Genomic DNA, 15,869 nt, shown 5'->3' on the forward strand with positions numbered 1-15,869 from the left:
TGGATCATTGTGCTGTCATATGGAGGACGATAGGTACCACACCACTTGTCTACCAAAGAGGGCCGGTTTATTGTTGTGTGTTTGTGTATCACCACCAACGCCCTTTTGTTCCAAATAAGATTAAGCATGAATAACCACATTTTTAAATGTTTGGTTGATGGTAAGCCGCCCGGAGATTGGCGTCAGCCAGTGACGTGGTGCCCCGGAACCTCCTACGATCGCATACAATGGAACTCAAGGGGATGGGTACGGGTATATCAAGCAACAGGCATAGCGATAGTTGTGAAAACGCAATCTGGTGGCGTTCATGGCGTTACTGGTGTGTGCCCTTCACATATGCATGGACAAGGAGGGACGACATTTTTGAGACGGGCAAAGCATCAGTTTCGAGCTGAGGTGATTCACTTTGGCAACACAAGACATTGCGGGTGTTGCAGTGCTTTCTTGATATTGCCCCTTTTTCCTTTTGCTTCGGTTGCGGATATCGCGTGTTGTAGGTCTTTTGGTGTTGGGAATTGGACCGAACCAAGACTGGGACCAAACTAAGAGGGACCTGGACGGCGTTGAGGCTCTTGGCGCTATACGTCCAGCGGGCAACAACAGAGAGCAGTGCTGACGGACGGGCTTTTCCGTTCGCTTTTCGTCCCAACAGCTTTGTTAGTGCAGGTTTCCCCGCTTCCCAGGTCTGGTGCTCTCACCTGGACCTTAGGTCATTCCTCCAGACTTTGATATTGAAAAGTCTTGGAAGAGATGGGAAAGGAAGTCGGAAATGACATGGAATGAAAACCGTTGTAGATCAGGGTAAGGGGAGAAAGAAGCGACGAGGGGCCCCGGGTCAATAAGGGAAGACGATCACGTTGGTTTTCAGTCACTCGTGGCTAGTAGTAACGTTGATCACTGCAACACTTCCTCAGCCACTCACAGCAATACAGACATTGTGGGGCTGAACGAAACAGGTGGGGACAGCTTTCTGAGCAGGCCCGCCACAGTCCCCACCTTGCCAAGCCACACTTGCACTCTTCAAGTTGGGTCGGCGTTTGTCAACATGAACCACCATGATTCATCTTTCATCACCATCCATGCTAGTCAGCAATGAAACGACAGAGATCCAGCAACGACGACCACCGCCACCATGGAAACAGGCACACGCCAGTCGACATATATCATGTCCGCCCACCACGGCCAATGGGGCTGATGTCATTCCATCCCTAAATCTGACCAAACCTGAGTTCGCAAACATGCCGGCGACGACGACATCGGCCCCCAGCCAAACCCCCGGCCAAACCCCGGTCGTCAACATCACGGCCGCACACATCATCAAGTTCGCCAACCCCAAGAGCGTAGACCACCTCCCGTCGCCTTTCCGATTTGGGCCCTTGGATCACTTTGCCCATACTGCCGTCCCCACCGATCTGGTCTACGTCTACGAGAAGCCCGATTTCCTTCAGGCCAGGGATTTTATTCCCATCGCACGACTGCGTGACGCCATCAGCAACCTCCTCAACTACTACCCCCATTTGACGGGCCGCCTCGCCGTTGACCCTTCCAATGGCGTCCGGAGTATCACCAAGCTGGGCACGGGCGTCTCCCTGTTTGAAGCATCTTGCGACCAGCCGCTGTCGCCGTCTCCAGATCATGAGCATATTGAGATGACCGATCTCCCAGGGGCAGGCGAAGCGCTGATTCCTCCCTCATTCCCTACAGAAGCGATGCTGGCTACTACGGCTCACTGGGATCCCTCTATCGACGAGGAAACGGGCATCCAGCGCGGTCCCCTTCTGGTGATCCAACGTACCCAGTTCAAGTGCGGCGGTGTCGCCATCGGGTATCGCATCTCCCACGCCGTCTGCGCCGCAGAGGGGTGCATTCATCTATACCAAGATCTGTGCGAAATCTACCGCAAGCTTTCTCGTTGTGAAGCCGGGGTCCTTGACCTCCCACCGCACATCATCCCCTTTGCCGCCGACCGAATAACCACCCCCAACGAGGAATCACAAAATCATGCCATTGAAAATCCGCCCTTGGGCTACCTAGTCTCCTTCCATCCAGGCGAAGCACTAGGCGGCGATGCCGACAAGCACATGAAGAGTACAGTCTCTTCAGACACTGCTGTCCAAGAACCTCCCAAGGCTATTGCCGACACTTATCTGCACTACTCCCCCTCTGAACTTGCCAACCTCAAAATCAAAGCTACCAACCCCAACGACTCCGACTCCTGGGTATCCACGTTTGAAGCCCTCCTTGCCCACCTGTGGCAGCAAGCCCACCAGGCCCGCGTCCGCGCCGCTTCCGATCAAGCCCATCGTATGCCCACCGGCGACCCCAAAAGCGTCCCGACACCCAGCTTTTGGACCAACATCAACTTTTCCCATTCCAACCGCCTCGACCTCGCTGGACAAAGCAAGGGGATGGGAAAGAGTCATTACTTTCCCAATGCCGTTCTTCCCGTTTTCTTGACCGTGGCTGAGGACGATACGATTGACTTGTACGATGCCCCGCTCTGGCAGGTGGCCAAACTAGTACACGAGGCGATACGCCATCCCGAGACTGCCAGCACCGAATACGCGTTGGCGGTCACCAACTGGATGTGTGACTTGCCCGACAAGCGCCTGGCCAAAGTCGACTTCAACCTGTTTGCGACGTGGTGCTTTGTGAATACGGATTGGAGCAAGTACGAGCTGTATGGGGAACGGACAGCGCTGGATCATGTTGAGGCAGTGTTGGCAGCCCCGCCATTCACGACGATATCGAGGTTGGATGGCTTTACGACTTTTGTTCAAGCGAGAGAAAGGGGAGGGATTGACGTAAGGTTGACGATGAACAAGGCGGCCTCGGGATATTTGGAGGGATGATTTGGGCATGTTGTCCCTAGGACAAGGCGGGAGCTGTAGCGAGTAGGAGAACCTGGGTACTCGAAGGATCTGACCGAGGAGGTTTTGGCCGGCCGTGATCCATGGAATTCTCTACCTTACCATCTCCAGACTAGCATTAAGGAGCGAAGGCATCGGAGTGCATCATTCAAACATTTACCCACAGCAAAACGTACATGGCCAAACAGCCTTCGCTTCTTTGTCCTGTCCGAAATCCATTTTCCATCCATGAACGTCAAGGCCTGAAACTCGCTGTCTAAACCAACTAATCTCCCTTTCCAGCCGACCACCACCAAACAGACATACAAAACAAAATCAGAAAGTCGCCGGCTGCGGATCACAGTACCCAAACTCGGGCTGACAACCCACGATATACGGACAGAACTGATCCCCATCTCCACACCATCCAAACTGGCTGCAACACCGGCCATAGGCACTTTCCAAACAGTTCTGTCCGTTTCCGCACCGCCCATCTGTACTTGACACTTGGCCGGGCGGTAAGGTGAATGTCGGTCCGGCGCTCGTGCTGGTTCTTGTCTGGGCTGAAGTAGTAGTACTGGTGGTGAAAGTGGAAGTGGTGGTAGTGGTGGTCCCAGGGGATCCGGAATCATCCTCGCAAAGACCAAAAGCAGATTGACATCCAGCGCCGCAGTACTCGGGTCCGGAACCGCACCAGAAGAAACGAGAGCAGCAGGGGCCCCAACCTGCGCCGGTGATGCCGGGACAGATGGTGGAGTTGCCGCATTGGCCGTTGGTGGTGATGATTCCAGTGGGGATGGGGACGAAACTACTGCTGCTGCTGCTGCTGCTGCTACTGCTGCTGCTTCTGGTGGTACTGGTGCTGCTGCGTGTCGAGGTAATGCTGGTGGTGGTGGTGGATGTGCTGCTAGTCGACCTTACGGTGGTCGACGTCGTAGTGGTAGAGGTGGTAGCCACGGGTCGAGGCCATCCACAGACACCATAAGCAGGCTGGCAATCAAAGCCCGGGTAGCAGTGGTCTACGGTGTCGCCACAGTAGCCGTACTCGGAACAGCAGAGGCTGTCGGGGCAGCGGCCATAGTCGGCTCCGCATCGGCCGGTGGTGGTTTGACGGATATGAACCGGTTCGTGGGGGGAATCGTCAAGACCTAGAGCGCGGAGTTCGGACAGGGAGGTGCCGTTGGGGGGTTGATGTTGACGACGGGCGAGGGCGCGGAGGAGTTGTCGGTCTGGGAGGGAAAAGTCGTTGGCGAGAGCTGGAAGGGACCACCAGCTCCGCGCGAGGAGGTTGAGGAACTTCATTTTGATCGAGTTCCTGTCTTTTGACAATGAAGGGTTATTTGGTCCGAACCTGGAGACCGAAAGATCACGGCATGATGAGGGAAACAAGCCCGATGAGGGGAGGAGGGCATATGAAAGGTTTTGAAGCTCTTTCGGGACTTTCTTTTTCGCCGGCTCCCCCCACAATTGATCACTCACTCTCCCTTCTTGGCTCAAGGACCCTCGATACCAAACTTTTGGTTGACGTGGACAGACACATGCACATGTGATAAGACGCCCAGGAATTTTGTCAACAGCCAGAAAGGGAATAACCACTCGGTCGTGCTGTTCGCCGGGATATAACCGTTTGGAAGTTGGAAAGTTGTTGCGGGAGAGCCACCTAATAAAGAGGCTAAATAACCGGCTGCCGGGTTTGCCGAGTTTATGTTGCTGCAGGAACGGGGAATCTTGTCCCGTGTCAACCATCTTCCGAAAACCACGTTGTTGTTATACCGTCTTGGCAGAAACTGGGTGACTTCATTGTTCTTTTCCTATTGTGTCTGGGGAAGTTGGGTACCTGATGTGCGGTTGGAACAGCCAAAGAAGGATGAAACGACGGGACAGACGAAGCCATTTCCGTATCCAGAATACCAAGATACCTACGTAAAGCATCCCGCTATCACAATCACATGAGGCTCAATAGCTCACTCCCATCAGAATGTCATCACGCCAACTTACCCGGTCACATCTCCATTCACATGTTCTCAGCCTCCACCTCCGAGCCCATTGCCCCAGAACGGGAAGCCGCCACGGCTACCCTCCCTTCTTTCCTGACCGCCTCCTTCGCCGCCTCAAACGCATCATAACAAAACAACACTTGCCTAAACTCCTTGGTCCACGGCAATGTATCCTTGTGCGGCAACGGCCCCTTGTGATACCTCCTCACCTCTTCCTCCACGCCTTCGACGTTCAGCCATTGGGGCCCAGCATTGGACGCCAACATGGTCAAGTTACACCTCGGGATACGTAGCTGATCAAACAGCTTCAGACGGCGCTTGACAAACTCTCCAAGCTGCGGAGGATCAGAGGGAAAGTCGCGAAAGAGGACTTCCATTGTGGCGGCCGACTCGATGGCAATGGCTCCGCCCGCTGCATGCGTGGGCATCATGACGTGCGCCGCGTCGCCCATCACCACTGCTTTGCCGCGGACGAAGGAGTTCAAGGCGGGTCTTTTGAAGAGGTGATGGACTTTGATGCCTTTCTCGCCTGTCCCCCTTCCATTCTCCTCTTCCTCTTTCTCTTCTCCTTCCTCCTCATAAGCCAAATCGACCAAGGCCCTCACCGCCCCATGAAACCCGCTCAAAACTTTCAGCACCTCCTCCTTCCCTACCGCCGTCGACCAACCCCGACCCGGTGGTGACGACTCCCCCGCCTCCCCACTAGGTTGCGGCGGCGTGTCATGCACGATAGCGTTGTTGAGTACGCGTCCGCCGCGGCAGGGGTAAGAGACCCAGAGTACATCTTTAATAGGATCGTGCCATGACAAAAAGCCGGGAAGGGGGCCGCCTTGGCTGTGAGGAAGAAAGTGCGGGCGCAGGGAAGGGTTGGTGAGAAGCGGGGAGGAGGGGGTGAGGGGGAGGAGGAAGCGGTAGATTGAGCGGCTGGTTGGTTGTGTTAGGTACGAGGATGGTGTCGAGGAAGGTGGCAGGATGGACGGGAGGAGCTTGGACTGTCGGGGGAAAGAAAGTTAGCGAAGGTGATGCAAGGAGGGAAGGAGGGTAGCGAAAGGAGGGAAAAAATGAAGGAAATGGCAAACGCAAGAAAGAGGAAGGGGCACGTAAAACGTACGTGAGCACCGTCAGCAACAACCACCAGATCCCATCCCTCCAGTTTTGTTCCATCCCTGAACTCAATCACCCCTTCTTCGCAGTCCAATCCCACCACTTCTCTTCCCAATTCAATTCTGACCGGTCCTCCATCGACCATCCTTTTCGTCCCATGCCCCCCATCTATTTTCCCCTCCGTTTCCTTCGTATTTTCTTTACTTCTAGATATCGCCCCCTTTACCCTCTGCGCCCCAACCAACTCCCTCAACCCCCAATGTAAATCTGCCCTATGAACGCCCCAAGAGCCCCCATGTCCCTTTTCACCTCCCACTCCCAAATCCTCCCCAAACCCTTCATATTCCTCCGACTTGACAACCTCCAATGTATCCGCCCTCGCAAATCGAATACTCCAATTCGGCACCGGCTCTGCCTTGTTGAAATCGAAGCCCCATCGCGAGAGACACAAGCTGGCGTTGGGAGGCAAAGTGATGGCGGCGCCGGTCTCGTTGGAAAAGAGCGAGCGCTCGAAGATGGTGCACGACCAACCGGCTCGGCGGAGGGAAACAGAGGCGGAGAGGCCCGAGATGCCGGCGCCGAGGATGGCGGCGCGGGGGCGGAAGTTCTGGATCGAGGGGGAGGAGGAGGTCGGGGAGGTTGTCGAGGAGGGAGCCGCGGATGGACTAGTCTTGGGTTGGCCTACGTCTAGTGCGGAAGACATATCGGCGATGAACTCGGACGATGGCTAAGAGGGTTGGATGGTGATGTTCGAGGTTGGAGGATGCATCTCGACGTCGTCAAATCTCCGCGCGCGGGTGGCAGGTCAGTCGTCAAGCACGCTCACTGTACGACCCTCATACCAGCGTCGTCGCACAGCAGCGCGTGGCAAACAGCTGCATCGCCGTAGCTCATCCCATTTCCATGCATGACAAGAGTGCAATGCGCATCCCGTTCAGTCACCGATGCATAGTGTACGGCTGAAGTCCAGATGGTTGGCCGTCATGTGTGCCAGGAGGATTGATCTCTTAGCGGTTGGTCCATTCTCGCTGCTCCCTGGCGGCCACCGCTATTTTTTTTTATTTTTTTTATTTTTATTTTCTTGTAGCGTTTCCCCACTGTTTGTCCGTCAGCAACTGAGATCTCGATGACATTTCAGGTCTGGGTTTCACCTGGTACAAGAGAAAACCGCCTCGCTTAATCAACCATCTCGATGCGCCCTTGGTATTTCCCTCAATATTTGTGGGGCTGATTTCCCCTGTAAGGACGGGCCGAGCAGCAAAGCCATCAGAAATTGTCAAAATCAGGTGATGAGGCCATTCACAGATGCAAGTAAACACACTCGAGATAGGTAGGGGGCTCCATCCCACCAAACCTGCGCGAGTCGACAATTTGGGCCTAGAACTGTCTGGTATGTCGAACACCGTTGAGCCCGTCCTGGAGATTGTCAGGCCCATCCATTCCTTTTGCAGTCATCCGGCCGCAGATGCTTGATGGAATGTCCGGCGATGCCACCTTCAAAGTCCGATCCTTTCGCCTTCACCACAAAGTCTCCGCAGTATGTAGGCCGCTGGCCCAGGACCACCCCGGCTTGGGTCACCAGTCGAGTGGGCGGCGGTTTGCGGGAAAAAAACAAGTCTGTGGGGAAGGGATCGAGAATCCATTTCGGATTACACATGCATCCATCACGGGGCCACCAATGGGGACATGGACGTCTGACTGACGAGAAAAAGGCCAGCTGTATCTCCGGTGCTAGTCAGCAACAAGTTCGTGCTTCCGCCGTGACATGGACCGCAAGCGCAAGGTACAATCCCCCTCTTGGGTCCTCGTTCTGTCACGCAGGGTACGGGGAGTTGGCGGCGGGGGACCGGACTCACCTCCGGATTATGTTAGTGGACGTAACCGGGATCCCACGACTTGCTGCGTCTGAGCTGGTAGGGTTCCTAACAATATCTGACTGGAGCTGGCTGATTTCGAGAGGCGTGATTGGACCAAAATCAAGGTGAAAAAAAAGGGGGCGAAGGGAGAGTGGAAGCCACGGAACCGTTGGGGTCGTTATCACCACCCAAGTTTTGCCCGTGCCGTGCTCCAACCGTTTCACACCTTGGGGCAATCCCATCCATCCATCCAGCAAAGAGGAGCACCCGGAGATTTCAACGCGCTTCGTTCCCCGCGTCCGGGCTTTCGTGCCATCGCTGAGTCGTTTCTGTTAGGGAACAAAGACTGCGTAGGGCCCAATCAAGGTAAATGCCTGGCCCCCTGAGCGGGCACACGAGTGGTCGAGTGGACGTTCGTTCTCACAGAAAGATTCCTCCTCTGGCCGTGTTCATGGGGGCCTCCGATTGGAAAATCATCATCGTCATCTTGCGATCATAGACACACCCTGACCTATGTACCAAGGAACAGCTCGCTGATCATCCGTCTCCGTCCAGTGATCCATCGCTGCAGCAATTTGGTGGGGCAAGAGTACCTCTAGTCTAGGAACCTGCTCCGTTGGCTGGATCCCATTCTTTGAAAGCGTGCTGCGGGCACACTGTACCTTGGGCCAGAAAGGATAGGTAGCCAAGAGAGGCTTTACCGGCATTCGGGGCCGGTTCCTCGCGGAGTGTTTTTCTCGGGTTGGTTGGAAGTGATCCCGGTTCCAGTTGAGCAGCAGTGTGGTCCCGTTGTGACCGCCCACCCCCCCTCGTGCCCCCCCAGTCTCGACCAGGGAAGCATCACCCGTGTGTGCGTGGGTGTACATACGTATTGCTTCAGTTTTCCTTACGGACCGCTTGTTGACAGCTGGGAGGCTACCTCTTTGAGCTGGCCCGCTGCTTATGCTGGCCACTGCCTACCACGGTTGCAGCTGTTGCTGGCTCGGGTAGGATCCACAAGAGAAGCATCGGGTCTTCGGGATTCAGGCCAGGCCAGGACAGGGCAGCCAGACACCGCTGACAGAAAGAAAGCCTTTTGCTTCGCTTTCTCCTCACCCATCGGAGGACGAAAAAAAAAGGGAAGAGAGAGCAATACCACCTCATCCTTGTTCCTCAACAACGTGGATTACAACAACATCCAGTACCACCTCAACTCCCTGTCGTGCCTTTCCATGCGGCTACGGACCCAAGCAGACCTTTGTTCTTCCTGTTGTCGTTCCCTCTCCCCCTGGACATTTCAGCAGCACCAGCCCAAGGACCATTGTTCTCGTCTAGAGCATCCCCTACCCAGTCCTTTCCGAGTTCGAGCAGGTACCGATGCAAAACTTTCGCGAGATTCGACCGGCTTCCATCCCAACCAACGGCGGCCACGATGTTGAGGGAGTAGCAGCACAACCAGCACTACAGCCACGAGACCACGCTGAGCAGCAACAACAACAGCGTCACACTCACAATCTCCCCCATGTCGTTGCCCCAGGCTTTGCAGTTGCTGCCGGAAATACAGGCCTTCCAATATCCGTCCAAGGGCCACAGCGATTGGAAAGTATTGTGCTTCCGAGGAGAAAGCGCAGTGTGGTTCAAGCATGCCGTGACTGCCGCAAGACAAAGGCCAAGGTGTGACATTTGTTTGTTTTTCTGGTGCTCTACACTATTCGTCATGTCCTTCATGTCCTTCTTCGCCACCCTTTTCCCATCATTTCGCCTATTTCCCGTGGCTTGCATACCCGTGTTACCCGTTAGCCACCCGCGTGTCAAGTTAACGTGTGTCTGTGTCATGTCAGTGTTTGCTAACCCCTGTCCCGGTTCTTGTTTACCACGGGCAACCCCCCCAATCTAGTGCGGCGGACAACGTCCCAAGTGCAACAACTGCAAAGCCAAAGGACGACAATGCGGTTACGATGGCGAAGAGGGCCAGTCGCGGTACAAGGCCATGAAGTCGCGCCTGGCACTGCTGGAGAAGACGATGCAGCAGCTGAGGAAAGCGACGGCCGAGCAGGCGGTGCGCTTGATTGAGGAGCTGAAGCAGACGCCTGACGATTTTTTCACCCCCATGGCGGCTGTTGATGAGGATGAGAACATGAATACCCCTACCGGCACATCGCCATCGACGGTTACGACCTCGGTTGGGAATGTCTCTACGGCTTCTGGGTCACGGCACAGCTCTGGCCAGTCCATGACCGGTCTGGCACACCAGGAACGAGAAGAAGCGTCTCCCTTCCGTGATCGAGCATCAATCTCGACCGAGCCGCCCATCTTGTCTCCGACGCCGTGGCAACCATGGGTGGACAACAGCAGCACCGCGGTCAATCCGTCTCCCGGAGGAGCGTTCAGCAGCAGCGATGGACGACGACAATCCTTCCCATCGGCAGCCATTCAGATTCCGATTCCCGACCTCGAGACTACCAACGCCGCTATCAACGAGTACTTTATCCGTATCGACCAGCTCTTCCAGCCCTTTTCCCGCGACGAGCTCAAATCTCTGCACCGAATCGCCTCCGGCCTTGACGACTCTACACTGAATTCTGCCCCCATGGACCGGAAACGGCAACAGCAAATAGCCCTCAGCTGCCTCACAGCCGTCGCCTCCCTTGGTGCTCAGTGCCTTATGGATGCGCAGACGGACAGCCGGGTTCAAGAACAAGAAGCGTTTACGAATATCGCCAGACATTACTTGGATGTGGTTATCGAGCACGCGCCGTTGGACGCAGTACGAGTGTGTGCGCTGCTGGCGGGGACAGTGATTATGAACAAGCCTGGGTTGGCGCTCAGTTATGTTGGTGTGTTTCCTTCCCCCCTTTTGCCTTTTTTCTTTCCTTCTCTCCGCCGGCTTTCCAGTCTTTCAGCTTCCTCTTTTTTTTTCCCTCATTTTCTGCCCTTCATTCCTTCTAGAAACACCTGATGTCATGAAAGGCCAATCCCAATTGCAGTGCAACAGGAGCTTAGACTGGAAGGAAAGAACGAGGTTGGAACAAGAAGAAGTTGTGAGAAGATCCTCATTCACGGCTGGGGAGATCTACGGCCCATCTCCCCCGTCCGAATCGAACACAGACTGAATCGAGATGCACTAACGCCAAGATATGCAATCCTCCCCCCTTTTAAAGAAACGGGAATAAACCTGTTTTCTAGAGCCTACAGGATGAATCACGATGCGGCGCAGAAACAGGCACAACTACTCGAGGCCCAACAGGCGCAGAGACACCACCAGACTCTGGCTGCTGCTGCTGCTGCTGCTGCTGCTGCTTCTTCTTCTTCTTCTTCTTCTTTGCAGGCGCAGCTCGCCTTGTCTCCTCCTGTGCTGCCGCACAAGGAAACAATCGGCCATGGAAGAAGTTGGCGGACGTTGGTTTTTCTGGCGAGGTACGTATCGTTTTTTTTTCTGTTGTTGTATCAACGTCAACTTGTTTCGATGTCGTTCCATTCCATGTCGTCGTTGCTGCTGCACGGACCGTGTGCGTGCGCGTGCCGGCATGGTGCCAATGGACAACGTATGGATGGATGGTGTAGTGTGACAAAGGGGGGAACTGCGGAACCGGCCGCTTTCTCCACTGATCGTCGGTTTTGTCGCTATTGGACAGGTAGAGGTAGTTCCCTGCCGTGTTGCCAGGAATGCTAATGTTTCCGTCGTCTCCAGTTGGCTGAGCTCGGCTCACGGATACATTATTGGTAGCGACTTGTTGGTTGAGAGACAATTGGTGAGTTATTTTCCTTAATTGCTGTTTGGAACTATTGGGAGGCTATTGGGAGGCCTATAATCTCCACACTACTATTAGATGCCTCGGATTCTCGGCCTTAAGAGAGAGAGAGAGAGAGAGAGCAATGTGCTGACCAGTAGCAGAGTCCGGAAGCTGAGCCGCCGTATCCCGAGAATGCGGATTTGGTCGAGAGTAAGTCCGGGCGTTTGGTTTCTCTGTTGTCATTGTTTACAACGCCCCTTTTTTGCACAGTGTCACCATCACAACTGCCCCTGTGTCAACCCTTCCGAGTCATCCCCTTTGATCAAACATCAACACCACCACCACCACCAATCTCGTCTCCAACTAACATCTCCCACAGTCACAGAAATAGCCCTGACCCGCCTCTGCTACATCAAATCCTTCATCCTGCGCCTCCGTGCCTCCAACCGGGATCTTACCCCCCACTCCATCCGTCACGTCCTCCACTCCCTTCGCCACTGGTACCACACCCTCCCCTCGGCCATCCAACTCAACTTCCACAACCTGTCTCGCTTCTCGCCCGCCGGTTCGCCCTTCCCCCAGACGACTTCCGGAGTCTCTTCAGGCTCGACCTCCGGCCTCCTCGAAACCCATCGCTCCATCCACCACATCCACATCCTCTACTCCGACTCCATCACCTTGTTGTACCGCTGGTTAATCTCCCAAAGCATCACCTGCCGGCTGCACGGCAACCACGAGGGACATCATGCACTGGACACACCCCTTCGGGAACTTCTCCTGGAGCACGCGGATGACGCGATCCGCGTCGCCGGACTAAGCGCCGTGGTGTTGCGGAGAATGATTCACAATGACGAAGAAATTCTGATGCCCTCCTGGACGGCTGGGTTCCAGGCTTACACCAGCTGCGCGGTTCTGCTCTGGTCAGTAGTAGGCAAGATGATCAACAGCATCGGTCTTTACCCTCCACAAACAACGTCAAGAGGCACGAGAGGTGAGACAAACGCCATGAACGAATGGGAATACCAGGACCGCTATGGCTGGCACGGCGAACTCGAGCGTGTACGCGATTGTCTAGTTGTTTTGGAGCTGTGCGCTCGCTTGGGAGGAGGGAGAGATGGGGCAGAGAGGTGGTGGAGGCGCATGAGGGCTTTGCTTGCGGTTGTAGAATCTTCTGTCACTTACCGACTGTGGGAACAACAGCAGCAGCATCGGCAACAACAACAACAACAACGCCCGCCGCCCCTGGACCTCGAACCCCAAGATCGCAGCTACCTCCTTACCCTCCCATCTCCGCACGCGACTATGAACTCCAACGGCAAGCCGGTGGCAGTGGATTACTCCCTCGCTAGAGTCTCGGTTAGTCTGATAATGCTCCTACATCAAAGTTTTGGAGCGCCGGGGAGCCAGAAGCTGGAGGGAGTAGGCGATGAAGAGTTTGCAGCGGGGGATTGGGGACAGCACTCTTCGCGGAGAGGAAGTGCAACTGGTGCAGGTGAGAATAGGAATGGAAATGGCAGTGCCAACTTGTTGAGTGGCTTGTTGGATTTGGAGAGCGAGCAGACGAGTATTTTGGAATGGTTGGGGTGGAATTTGCCTGTGAGTGGTGGAATTGGGTTGAATGGGAACGGGGATGTGCCTGTTGATCCGGTGATTTCGGGCGGCTATCGGAGGATGGAGCAAGATGATCGTCGTGGTAGCGGTGGTGGTATGGGGATGACGAGGATCGACTTGGAGAGGTAGTGAGCCTAGACTCCGATCTGCAACGAGGTTAAAGTCCAGGTTTTCCAGTTGTTTTGTGCTGTGTTTGGCATTTGCGTCGAGCTGATACCAGTGATAAAATGCAAGAGCGACCTCGGTGTTGCAATCCTGGTGACGGACTGTTCGACCAAGGTACGCAATCTCGAGCTTGAATCACTCGCGGAAGGAACAAGGACGGAAGAACCCTCGCATCCAAATACTCCAAGTTGAGAGAAGCAAGAGCCATATGCGCTCCCGAACCCTCCACGCGACGCCTTCCATGCATGCCCAACCTGTTTACATCAATGCCGCTGCCAAGTTATGTTCATCTCCCCTGCCCCAACCTCTATGTCCTATCCCTGGCACCCATGATGTCCATGTATCTGTTGCACATGATGCTCCTGCCCCCAAACCATCACCGCACCTGCATTCTCTTCCCGCCATCGTTGTGCTCCTGCCGCAGCCCACTGCTGCTCTAGCATCTGCTGTCTATAGCCTTGACTCTGATGATGGCTACCGTACTGCATGCCGTGAGTTGGTGGGAAAGCCATGTCAACATCCACATCAAAATCCAACTAATAGTGTTGATACATGTACTCGGAGTCTGTAGAGGTAGTAGAGGTAGGAAAGGAGGAGGACCCAGTTTCTGAAGCTAAGAGCAAATTAGAGGTAGGAATTGGGGCCGGCCTCGATAGATCTAAATGCATGTTGGAAGTCTGCTCTACTAGAAACTTGTGGAGGCGGAGGAAGGTCGTTTTGAGGTGGGAGGCTACCAGTGCTTTTGTGGTTGTTAGCTGTTTGTGTTTTCGGTCTTGATAATAGGAAAGAAGAGTTGGGGGAAGATTTGGGCTCATACTACCCTATGTATTTCTCGTTGATGTGACAGGGATACAGGTCAGGTTTGGGATGGTGGTGTAACGCTCATGGTCAAGGAAACAACAACAAACACTCACGATTGTGCATCAGCTCGGGAGAGCTCCGGCTCAACAACTCCCAGTCGTTCCTCAAACCGATAATTCTTGCGATATTTGCTTCGTCTTCTGTTGGGTCGAAACTGGGTAAATCCGTTCAGTCTTCGTATTCTCTCCTCAAGATGTTGGACTTTGACGGCTTGAACGAGCACTTGGTCGGAAGGCTGGCTCGACATTTCGAGATCCTTGAGACATTGGAGCATGTAAGGCGTGAAGACTGTTGGTGTGAGGTGGGATAGATGTGTTGCGGCGCTGTTGGTCATCTCATATTAGCTGTTCTGGGCATCTAGCTTTCTACAACCCGTGAACACCCCGCCGGGTACCCTTTTTATGGGAGAAGGGAATCGAAGCAACGAAAGGAAGACATACCATGACCGTAAATACCATACTCCGAGTAATAATCTCTTCTCAATATCAGTTAACCTCTCCTCTTTGTCTTGGGTCTGCCTCGGGTTGCGGTTGAGTCCCAAGTCCTGGACCAACCCTTCCGCTATCCCTAACAGACTGTCAAACCCTCCTCTATGCTGTTCACACCACCATCTCCACCGTCCAAGCACCATCACAGCTGTCATCAGCATCTCTAGGGTGCTCTCTCCCCTCAGCATCACCATGCCAGAGACATGGTTGACAAACTGATATACCTGACTTAGTAGCGTTGACTCTGACACGTTTGTCGTGGCAGTGAAAGTGGTGGCAGCCGCAAGGCGGATCGCTGACATGAGCACCGGCCTCTCCACTGCCAACGCTTGACTATCCACGTTGTTTGGAACTAATATAAACGGGAAACTTGGTTGGATTTGGGTCAGGAACGTTTGCACAGCGTCTTGATCTGCTGTAGGACTTTATGGGGACCATGGATAACTTTGGAGATTATCGAGAGGCGGAACGGATGTCCGGAGGGCGGGAGACGGGGAGAGGGTTATAGAGAGTAAGGGTGATGAGGTCCCGCTTCTTGATGGGGCCTGTTTCAGAGGTATTTTGATGTCGGCAGCAAGGTCGGCGATTGATGTTGATGTGAAATCTGCAGTTGACGTGGTGGAGGAAGGTGAAAGGGAGCCGCAGGTGTCACCGTCGAGGGAAGGAGATGTATATTCTTTCCTGCTGAAGGGAAGCCAAGGCGGTTAGAGAGCACCGAAAGTAGATCATGGTGAATACCGAAGGGTAATGGAAACAAACCTTGCTGTCCTTGACTGTCTCTGCTTCCTGGGCCCCTGTATTCGTTCCGTACAGGTCTTGAGCAACCGCTCGCATCTGTCACACTTGGACCCTCGTGTCTCGGACGTTCGAGAGCACTTTGCTTTGGCTGCAGCACATTGGGCGCAAGCAGTTCCCCATTTTGTCGTTTGATTGGACTTTGTCTTGTTCATCCTTGTTGATGCTGAAGGTCTCAAGAGGCTTCATAGATGTCGTGATCCAGGTGTTTTTGTTGTGAAAAGCGTACATGGAGACAATGCCTAGAATGACTTGAAGTTTTCATCATTTTGTGCTGCTGGGTTCAGATGATTATTGTCGAGACATATACCCCAGCATCGAGTCAAGAGCTGACTCCATCAGAGTGTCAGTTAACAGCTTTGTCGACCTTCCAGGCAATGATATCACGCAGCTCATGTCTCCAGTGTTCCGCAGAGTTAGACGTTCAAGA

General features: G+C 54.2%; 5 protein-coding genes across 5 annotated transcripts; 2 read left to right on the forward strand and 3 right to left on the reverse strand.

Annotated features, from left to right (window-relative positions):
- Nucleotides 1–1,238: 1,238 nt before the first annotated feature.
- B0T23DRAFT_321798 (transferase family-domain-containing protein) lies at nucleotides 1,239–4,001 on the forward strand (the record flags this gene model as incomplete). Its single annotated transcript, XM_062835260.1, has 2 exons — nucleotides 1,239–2,671; nucleotides 3,422–4,001. The coding sequence occupies 2 exons, from the start codon at nucleotides 1,239–1,241 to the stop codon at nucleotides 3,999–4,001; spliced, it is 2,013 nt and encodes a 670-aa protein (XP_062691304.1).
- Nucleotides 4,002–4,711: 710 nt separating this feature from the next.
- B0T23DRAFT_446116 (uncharacterized protein) lies at nucleotides 4,712–6,653 on the reverse strand (the record flags this gene model as incomplete). Its single annotated transcript, XM_062840947.1, has 2 exons — nucleotides 4,712–5,838; nucleotides 5,958–6,653. The coding sequence occupies 2 exons, from the start codon at nucleotides 6,651–6,653 to the stop codon at nucleotides 4,864–4,866; spliced, it is 1,671 nt and encodes a 556-aa protein (XP_062691305.1). The 3' UTR covers nucleotides 4,712–4,863.
- Nucleotides 6,654–8,917: 2,264 nt separating this feature from the next.
- Nucleotides 8,918–13,381, forward strand: B0T23DRAFT_204645 (uncharacterized protein). The gene is made up of 6 exons (XM_062833446.1): nucleotides 8,918–9,459; nucleotides 9,683–10,622; nucleotides 10,947–11,202; nucleotides 11,477–11,537; nucleotides 11,681–11,729; nucleotides 11,899–13,381. The coding sequence occupies exons 1-6, from the start codon at nucleotides 9,163–9,165 to the stop codon at nucleotides 13,257–13,259; spliced, it is 2,964 nt and encodes a 987-aa protein (XP_062691306.1). The 5' UTR covers nucleotides 8,918–9,162; the 3' UTR covers nucleotides 13,260–13,381.
- Nucleotides 13,382–13,730: 349 nt separating this feature from the next.
- Nucleotides 13,731–15,176, reverse strand: B0T23DRAFT_204714 (uncharacterized protein). Its single transcript, XM_062833448.1, has 3 exons — nucleotides 14,597–15,176; nucleotides 14,210–14,479; nucleotides 13,731–14,034 (listed from the first exon to the last, which is right to left on the reverse strand). The coding sequence occupies exons 1-3, from the start codon at nucleotides 14,944–14,946 to the stop codon at nucleotides 13,920–13,922; spliced, it is 735 nt and encodes a 244-aa protein (XP_062691307.1). The 5' UTR covers nucleotides 14,947–15,176; the 3' UTR covers nucleotides 13,731–13,919.
- Nucleotides 14,967–15,849, reverse strand: B0T23DRAFT_204864 (uncharacterized protein). The gene is made up of 2 exons (XM_062833449.1): nucleotides 15,404–15,849; nucleotides 14,967–15,328 (listed from the first exon to the last, which is right to left on the reverse strand). Exons 1-2 carry the CDS (start codon nucleotides 15,592–15,594, stop codon nucleotides 15,070–15,072), a joined length of 450 nt encoding a protein of 149 aa, XP_062691308.1. The 5' UTR covers nucleotides 15,595–15,849; the 3' UTR covers nucleotides 14,967–15,069.
- Between the last annotated feature and the right edge of the window lie 20 nt (nucleotides 15,850–15,869).

The sequence above is a fragment of the Neurospora hispaniola genome, assembly GCF_033458365.1.
Source record: "Neurospora hispaniola strain FGSC 10403 chromosome Unknown B0T23scaffold_6, whole genome shotgun sequence".
Classification (NCBI taxonomy): Eukaryota; Fungi; Ascomycota; class Sordariomycetes; order Sordariales; family Sordariaceae; genus Neurospora; species Neurospora hispaniola.